This window comes from Trachypithecus francoisi, unplaced genomic scaffold, assembly GCF_009764315.1.
Source record: "Trachypithecus francoisi isolate TF-2019V2 unplaced genomic scaffold, Tfra_2.0 Lachesis_group8, whole genome shotgun sequence".
In the NCBI taxonomy this organism is placed as follows: domain Eukaryota; kingdom Metazoa; phylum Chordata; class Mammalia; order Primates; family Cercopithecidae; genus Trachypithecus; species Trachypithecus francoisi.
This window is the reverse complement of record NW_022681473.1, coordinates 27898555-27907240: the sequence shown is the minus strand read 5'-3', so window position 1 is coordinate 27907240 and position 8686 is coordinate 27898555. Positions and strand designations below refer to the sequence as shown.

General features: G+C 38.7%; 1 protein-coding gene and 1 pseudogene across 2 annotated transcripts; one reads left to right on the top strand and one right to left on the bottom strand.

Moving 5' to 3' along the window:
• Positions 1-559: 559 nt before the first annotated feature.
• Positions 560-2433, bottom strand: LOC117080633 (annotated as a pseudogene). Its single transcript, XR_004435908.1, has one exon. The product of XR_004435908.1 is annotated as a succinyl-CoA:3-ketoacid coenzyme A transferase 1, mitochondrial-like (transcript).
• Positions 2434-2443: 10 nt separating this feature from the next.
• LOC117080634 (succinyl-CoA:3-ketoacid coenzyme A transferase 1, mitochondrial-like) lies at positions 2444-3116 on the top strand. The gene has a single exon (XM_033205835.1). The coding sequence runs from the start codon at positions 2591-2593 to the stop codon at positions 3098-3100; it is 510 nt and encodes a 169-aa protein (XP_033061726.1). The 5' UTR covers positions 2444-2590; the 3' UTR covers positions 3101-3116.
• Positions 3117-8686: the final 5570 nt, after the last annotated feature.

Genomic DNA, 8686 nt, shown 5'->3' with positions numbered 1-8686 from the left:
AGGCTATTTTATATATGGTGTGTGTTACTTATTAAAAGCCTGTCCTTTCTCTAATACTGTACGTTACACAATTGTAGCTGCACCTGAAGAGAAGTGAGTTTCAATGACCACCATCACCTAAAAACATGAATAAGTTCCTATATTTAGGACCAGAGAAATGATGTATTGTACTGTACTATGCCTACCTCTGTCCAGAGGCCAGCTGTCTCACCTGTTCTTCAGGGTGCCTAGACTTCTTACCCATCTATTATCGGGGATGCTTCTGAAGTCATTTCCATGGGCCCCTGTCTAGCACTGAGAATACCTCTAAGGAAGTTTCTTTCAAATCTGATCTACCCACCATGTTTATTCCCTGACACTAAAAGTTCACTGACTTCAAATCCTAGACTTGTCCATCATTATTTTCCCTAGTTGGACAAGGCTGAATTAAAGACACTTTGTTAAAGGAAGTAGCCTTGGCAGAAGAAAAACCGTTGTTCTGTGGAAGTGTCATTCAATATTTAAAATTTTTTCTGAACCAAAACGAGAGCCTGAAAGTAAAGCACCTTTTATTTTTTATCTCTGCTGTCATTGCTACTAAGGATTCATGGTAAATTATCCTGCAGCCCTTCTTGGCTTGAGAGGAGGTACAGTACAAGTAGCCCACAGGATCTCAATAACAGAAATATTCTCAAGGACCCTTGAGAATACAAAGGAATACTGGGCTGTTTTAAAATGAGAAAACAGAAGAATCAGTTTCTTCTGTTCCTGTTCCTATAATATGCCTTAGTCTTTGAAAAGCACAGATAGATAGTTGGTTTGAACTAATTATTTCTCCCTGCTCTCCCCCACAAGAGACATTCCTGCTTGCCTTCTTGGGCATCTGTTTAAAAGCAGTATGGAAAGAAGGGGGATGCTCTAGGGAGACAAGATGTAATCATAAAATCTGAAGCCCCAAAAGAAAAGTCAGAGGAGGTTGAAGAAAAAACAATCATGACGGCAACTCTCCTAACTACAAAATCAAATATGTTATCTTTCTTTCAGGATTAATAATTAATAGTTAAGAGGAAAGCCACATCAATTTCTAGGGCCCTTCTTGGGGAAAGGTTCATATAATTTAGCATACATACCATATTCAGTGAAAATGCATTCAATATAATTACCTATTATAAAGACAACCTTCTCAGTACTTAACAAATGAGATAATTATAAATGCTCCTTTTGCTTTTTATTAAAATGTCACAGCATGCCTAGAGAACAGTTTATATGGATGCATAAAGTCTGAAACCCTAGAAGAAAACTAATCAAAAACCACCTGTTAAATACACAATTATAATTATTGGTGTCCTTTCAATTAAATCCTATGTGTTTAAAATGAAAAACACACAGCCTGGTACAAATATTCATGTTTCAATTTGCGATCTGCTGCAATGGCATGAGTTTTGGTGAAACTGCAAAATCACACTGGGTACTCTTCTGTATGTCATCCACTGTCAGGCCTTCCCAGAGCTCAATCAGAGTCAGCCCTTTTTTCTTGTCCACATCAAACACAGCCTTTTCAGTAATAATGCGGTTGACACATTGCTTTCCAGTCAATGGTAATGTACATTTCTCCATGATTTTATGTGCATTTCCCTTTGCAGAATGCTCCATGGTGACCACCACTTTGGTTTTGGCACTGGACACTAAATCCATAGCACCTCCCATTCCTTTCACCACCTTCCCAGGTATCATCCCGTTAGCCAGGTCACCATATTTGGAAACCTGCATCGCTCCTAGCATTGTCAGATCGTAATCATTGCAAATGATTCATTGCTGGAGAAAAAAGAGGCTCCTGGAAGAATAGTAACTGTTTCCTTGCCTGCATTGATGAGATCTGCATCAGCTTCATGTTGTCGTGGGTATGGCCCCAACCCAGGACTCCATTTTCACTTTGAAGATGAACGGTCATATTTTGGGCTGATAACGTTGCTGGCCAGGAGAGGGATTCCTATGCCCAAATTAGCATACATGCCATCGTCAAACTCAAGAGCGGCCCTCTTGATGATTCGTTCCCTTATGTCATCTCCAGGTTTAGCAGATTTGGCTTCCTCATCTCCCTCTTTCCGGATTGATAAATGCTCAATTCTTTTCTCATATTTTTCTCCCTTTATAAGGCGATGTACATAAATCTGAGGAATATGGATGTCTTCTGGAGCAAATGCTCCAATATCCACAATTTCTTCAACCTCTACCACTGTGGTTTCTGCAGCTTTGCACATTGGCAAGTTGAAATTCCTTGCACTTTTCCTGAAAATCGCGTTTCCTGCTCGGTCCGCCTTCCAGGTTTTCACCAAAGCAAAATCCCCTGTAATTGCTTCCTCCAAAATAAAGTGCTGACCATTGAACTCCCTCACCTCTCTTGGCTTACTAGCAATGGCAACACTGCCATCTTTGTTGTATTTGATGGGCGATCCTCCTCGAAAGGCCGGGAGGACATCATAGCCGCGCTGTGGAGGCTCCAGCCCGCCCTGCTTTCCTTCGCAGTGAATCGGCGGCGCCCGGGACAGCGCGCACCAACACTCAAAGGCGCGCTCCACCCGGAAGCCTCCTCCTGCCTCACGGCCCGAAGATGGCGGCTCTCAAACTCCTCTCCTCCGGCCTTCGGCTCTGTGCCTCTGCCCGTGGATCTAGGGGAGCCTGGTACAAGGGATGTGTTTGTTCCTTTTCCACCAGTGCTCATCGCCATACCAAGTTTTATACAGATCCAGTAGAAGCTGTAAAAGACATTCCTGATGGTGCAACTGTTTTGGTTGGTGGTTTTGGGCTATGTGGAATTCCAGAGAATCTTATAGATGCTTTACTGAAAACTGGAGTAAAAGGACTAACTGTAGTCAGCAACAACGCAGGGGTTGACAATTTTGGTTTGGGGCTTTTGCTTCGGTCCAAGCAGATAAAACGCGTGATCTCTTCATATGTGGGAGAAAATGCAGAATTTGAACTACAGTACTTATCTGGTGAATTAGAAGTGGAGCTGACACCACAGGGCACACTTGCCGAGAGGATCCATGCAGGCGGGGCTGGAGTTCCTGCATTTTACACCCCCACAGGGTATGGGACCCTGGTACAAGAAGGTGGGTAGGTTTTCAAAATTGCTGATTCAGTTTTGGAACATGTTATTTGTCTGTTCAGGTTTTTACTTTCTTCCTGGTTAAATCTTTGGAGGTTGTGTGTTTCCAGAAATGTATCTATTTCTTCTAGATTTTCTAATTTGTGTGCGTAGAGGTGTTCATGGTAGTGTCTGAGGATGTTTTGTATGTCTGTGGGATCATTTGTAATGTCATCTTTGTTATTTCTGATTGAGCTTATTTGGATCCTTTTTCTTTTATTTGTTAATCTAGCTAGTGATCTATCAATCTTGTTTATTCCTTTGAAGAAACAATTATTGGTTTCATTAATCTTTTGTATGGACTTTTTGGTCTCCATTTCATTCAGTTCTCTGATTTTAGTTATTTCTTTTCTTCTACTATCTTTGGGGTTGGATCATTCTTTTTTTTCTCCTAGATCTTTTAGGTGCAATGTTACATCATTAATTTGCGCTGTTTCCAACCTCTTCATGAAGGCATTTAGCACTATAAACTTTCCTCTTAACACTGTTTTAGCTGCATTCCAAAGATTTTGATGAGTTGTATCTCTATTTTCATTAATTTCAGCGAACTTTTTAATTTCTGCCCTAATTTTGTTGTTCACCCAATAGTTATTTAGAAGCAAATTGTTTGTTTTCCATGTTCTTATATCGTTTTGAGAGATATTATTGGTATTTTTTTTTTTTTTTTTTGCACTGTGGTCCAAGAGTGTGCTTAGTATGTCTTAATTTTTTTTTGTGAATTTATTGCAACTTGCCTTATGACCAAGCATATGGTCAATCTTAGAATATGTTCCATGTGTAGATGAAAATAATGTATTTTCTATGGTTGTTGGGTGGAATATTCTGTAGATGTCTATTAGACCCAATTGGGCAAGTGTCAAGTTTAAGTTCAGAATATCTTTGTTAGTTTTCTGCCTCAATGATCTGTTTGGCACTGTCGGTTGGGTGATGAAGTCCCCTGTGTTATTTTGTGGCTGTCCGAATCTTTTTGTAGGTCAAAAACTTGTTATTATAAATCTGGGTGCTCCAGGGTCAGGTGCATATATATTAGGATAGTAAAGTTTTCTTGTTGAAATAAACCCTTTATCATTATGTAATGCCCTTCTTTGTTTTTCTTGGTTGTTGTTGGCCTAAAGTCTGTTTTATCTGATATTAGAATCGTGACTCTTGCTTTTTTTTGTTGTTGTTTGTTTGCATGTTAGATCTTTCTCCATTCCTTTATATCTAGCCCGTGGGTGTCATTACATGTGAGATGTGTCTCTTGAAGACAGAAGACAGTTGGCTCTTGTCTTTTTATACAGCTTGGCACTCTATGCCTTTTAAGATGGATGTTTAGATAATTTACATTCAGAGTTAGTGTTAATATTACAAGATTTTGATTCTGTTGTCATATTGCTGGCTGTTTGTTTTGTAGACTTGCTTGTAAAATTGCTTCATATTGCCTGTGAGTGATGTGTTTGAGTGTGTGTTTTTTTTTGTGGTAGCAGGTTTCAATCTTTTGTGTCCATGTTTACCATTCCTTTTAGGGCCTTTTGTATGGCTGATCTGATGGTAACAAATTCCCTTAGTGCTTGCTTGTTTGAGAAGGATTTTATGTCTCCTTTACTCAAGAAACTTACCTTAGTGAGATGTGAGATTCTTGGTTGGAATTTCTTTTTTCTAAGAATGCTTAAACATGCCCCCAATCTCTCCTAGTTTTTAAGGTTTCTGTTAAGAAGTCTGCTGCTTGCCTGATGAGGTTCCTTTTCTAGGTGACCTGACCTTTTCCTCTAGCTGCCTTCAATATTTTTTCTTTTGTATTCACCGTGGTGAATCTAATAATTATATTCCTTGGGAGCAGTTGGCTTGTATAATATTTTGCAACAGTTCTCTGTATTTCTTGAATTTGTATGCCCTTCTCTCTAGCTAGATTAGGGAAATTTTCATGCACTATATTCTCAGATGTGTTTTTCAAGTTACTCTCTCTCTTTTTCTTTCAGAAATATTCATGAGTCATAGATTTGGTCTCATTACATGATCTCATATTTCTCAGAGGTTTTGTTCATTTTTTAAAATTATTTTTTCTTTGTTTTTGTTGGATCTAGTTGCTTCAGAGAACCAATCTTCAAGCTCTGAGATTTTTTTATCAGCTTGGTCAATTCTGCTATTTATGCTTCTGATTATGTTATAAAAGTTTTGAAGTAAATTCTTCAGTTCTAGAAGTTTATTCTGGTTTTTTCTTAAAATTATTATTTCATTTTTCAGCTCCCAGGTTGTTTAACTGCATTCCTTTTATTCCTTGGATTGGGTTTCAACTTTCTCCTTGATCTTGATGAACTTCCTTGCCACCCATATTCTGAATTCTGTTGCTGTCATTTCAGTTATCTCAATCTGGTTAAGAACCATTTCTGGGGGACTAGTGTGTTCATTTGTAGCTAAGGGCACACAGTGGCATTTTGAGTTGCCAGAGATCTTGTACTGATTCTTTCTCATGTGCAAGTGCTAGTGTTTCTTTAACTGTGATGTAAGTTGAGTACAGTCAGTTGGCTTTGTTTCTGGAGGCTTTCAGAAGGCCAAGACTCTGTGCAGATCTTTTTTTTGTATTTGATTTTTTCTTTTAGTTTTATTTCTTATTTTTATTATTATTATACTTTAAGTTCTAGGGTACATGTGCACAACGTGCAGGTTTGTTGCATATGTATACATGTGCCATGTTGGTATGCTGCACCCCTTAACTCATCATTTACATTAGGTATATCTCCTAATGCTATCCCTCCCCACGTCCCCCAATCCACAACAGGCCCCGGTATGCGATGTTCCCCTTCCTGTGTCCAAGTGATCTCATTGTTCAGTTCCCACCTATGAGTGAGAACATGCGGTGTTTGGTTTTTTGTCCTTGTGATAGTTTGCTGATAATGATGGTTTCCAGCTTCATCCATGTCCCTACAAAGGACATGAACTCATCCTTTTTATGGCTGCATAGTATTCCATGGTGTATATGTGCCACATTTTCTTAATCCAGTCTATTATTGATGGACATTTGGGTTGATTCCAAATCTTTGCTATTGTGAATAGTGCTGCAATAAACATATGTGTGCATGTGTCTTGATAATAGCATGATTTATAATCTTTTGGGTATATACCCAGTAATGGGATGGCTGGGTCAGATGGTATTTCTAGTTCTAGATCCTTGAGGAATCGCCACACTGTCTTCCACAATGGTTGAACTAGTTTACAGTCCCACCAACAGTGTAAAAGTCTTCCTATTTCTCCACATCCTCTCCAACACCTGTTGTTTCCTGACTTTTTAATGATCGCCATTCTAACTGGTGTGAGATGGTATCTCATTGTGGTTTTGATTTGCATTTCTCTGATGTCCAGTGATGATGAGCTTTTTTTCATGTGTCTGTTCGCTGCATAAATGTCTTCTTTTGAGAAGTGTCTGTTCATATCCTTTGCCCGCTTTTTGATGGGGTTGTTTGTTTTTTTCTTGTAAATGTGTTTGAGTTCTTTGTAGATTTTGGATATTAGCCCTTTGTCAGATGAGTAGATTGCAAAAATTTTCTCCCATTCTGTAGGTTGCATGTTCACTCTGGTAGTAGTTTCTTTTGGTGTGCAGAAGCTCTTTAGTTTAATTAGATCTCATTTGTCAATTTTGACTTTTGTTACCATTGCTTTTGGTGTTTTAGACGTGAAGTCCTTGCCCATGCCTATGTCCTGAATGGTATTACCTAGGTTTTCTTCTAGGGTTTTTATGGTTTTAGGTCTAGCATTTAAGTCTTTAATCCATCTTCAATTAATTTTTATGTAAGGTATAAGGAAGGGATCCAGTTACAGTTTTCTACATATGGCTAGTGAGTTTTCCCAGCACCATTTATTAAATAGGGAATCATTTCCCCATTTCTTGTTTTTGTCATGTTTGTCAAAGATCAGATGGTTGTAGATGTGTGGCATCATTTCTGAGGGCTCTGTTCTGTTCCATTGGTCTATATCTCTGTTTTGGTACCAGTACCATGCTGTTATGGTTACTTAGTATAGTTTGAAGTAAGGTAGCATGATGCCTTCAGCTTTGTTCTTTTGACTTAGGATTGACTTGGCAATGTGGGCTCTTTTTTACTTCCATATGAACTTTAAAGTAGTTTTTTCGAATTCTGTGATGAAAGTCATTGGTAGCTTGATGGGGATGGCATTGAATCTATAAATTACCTTGGGCAGTATGGTCATTTTCACGATATTGATTCTTCCTATCCATGAGCATGGAATCTTCTTCCATTTGTTTGTGTCCTCGTTTATTTCGTTGAGTAGTGGTTTGTAGTTCTCCTTGAAGAGGTTCTTCACATCCCTTGTAAGTTGGATTCCTAGGTATTTTATTCTCTTTGAAGCAATTGTGAATGGGAGTTCACTCATGATTTGGCTCTCTGTCTGTTATTGGTGTATAAGAATGCTTGTGATTTTTGCACATTGATTTTGTATCCTGAGAGTTTGCTGAAGTTGCTTATCAGCTTAAAGAGATTTTGGGCTGAGATGATGGGATTTTCTAAATGTAAAATCATGTCATCTGCTAACAGGAACAATTTGGCTTCCTCTTTTCCTAATTGAATACCCTTTATTTCTTTCTCCTGCCTGCTTGCCCTGGCCAGAAATTCCAACTCTATGTTTAATAAGAGTGGTGAGAGAGGGTATCCCTGTCTTGTGCCAGTTGTCAATGGGCATGCTTGCAGTTTTTGCCCATTCAGTATGATATTGGCTGTGGGTTTGTCATAGATAGCTCTTATTATATTGAGATACGTCCCATCAATACCTAATTTATTGAGAGTTTTTAGCATGAAGGGCTGTTGAATTTTGTCAAAGGCCTTTTCTGCATCTATTGAGATAATCATGTGGTTTTTGTCTTTGGTTCTGTTTATATGCTGGATTACGTTTATTGATTTGTGTATGTTGAACCAGCCTTGCATCCCAGGGATGAAGCCCACTTGATCACGGTGGAAAAGCTTTTTGATGTGCTGCTGGATTCGGTTTGCCAGTCTTTTATTGAAGATTTTTGCATTGGTGTTCATCAGGGATATTGGTTGAAAATTCTCTTTTTTTGTTGTGTCTCTGCCAGGCTTTGGTATCAGGATGATGCTGGCCTCATAAAATGAGTTAGGGAGGATTCCCTCTTTTTCTATTGATTGGAATAGTTTCAGAAGGAATGGTGCCAGCTCCTCCTTGTACCTCTGGTAGAATTCAGCTGTGAATCCCTCTGGTCCTGGGCTTCTTTTAGTTGGTAGGCTATTAATTATTGCCTCAATTTCAGAGCCTGTTATTGATCTATTCAGGGATTCAACTTCTTCCTGGTTTAGTCTTGGGAGGGTGTATGTGTCCAGGAAATTATCCATTTCTTCTAGATTTTCTAGTTTATTTGCATAGAGGTATTTATAGCATTCTTTCATGGTAGTTTGTATTTCTATGGGATTGGTGGTGATATCCCCTTTATCATTTTTTATTGTGTCTATTTGATTCTTCTCTCTTTTCTTCTGTATTAGTCTTGCTAGCGGTCTATCAATTTTGTTGATCTTTTTGGAAAACCAGCTCCTGGATTCATTGATTTTTTGAAGAGAT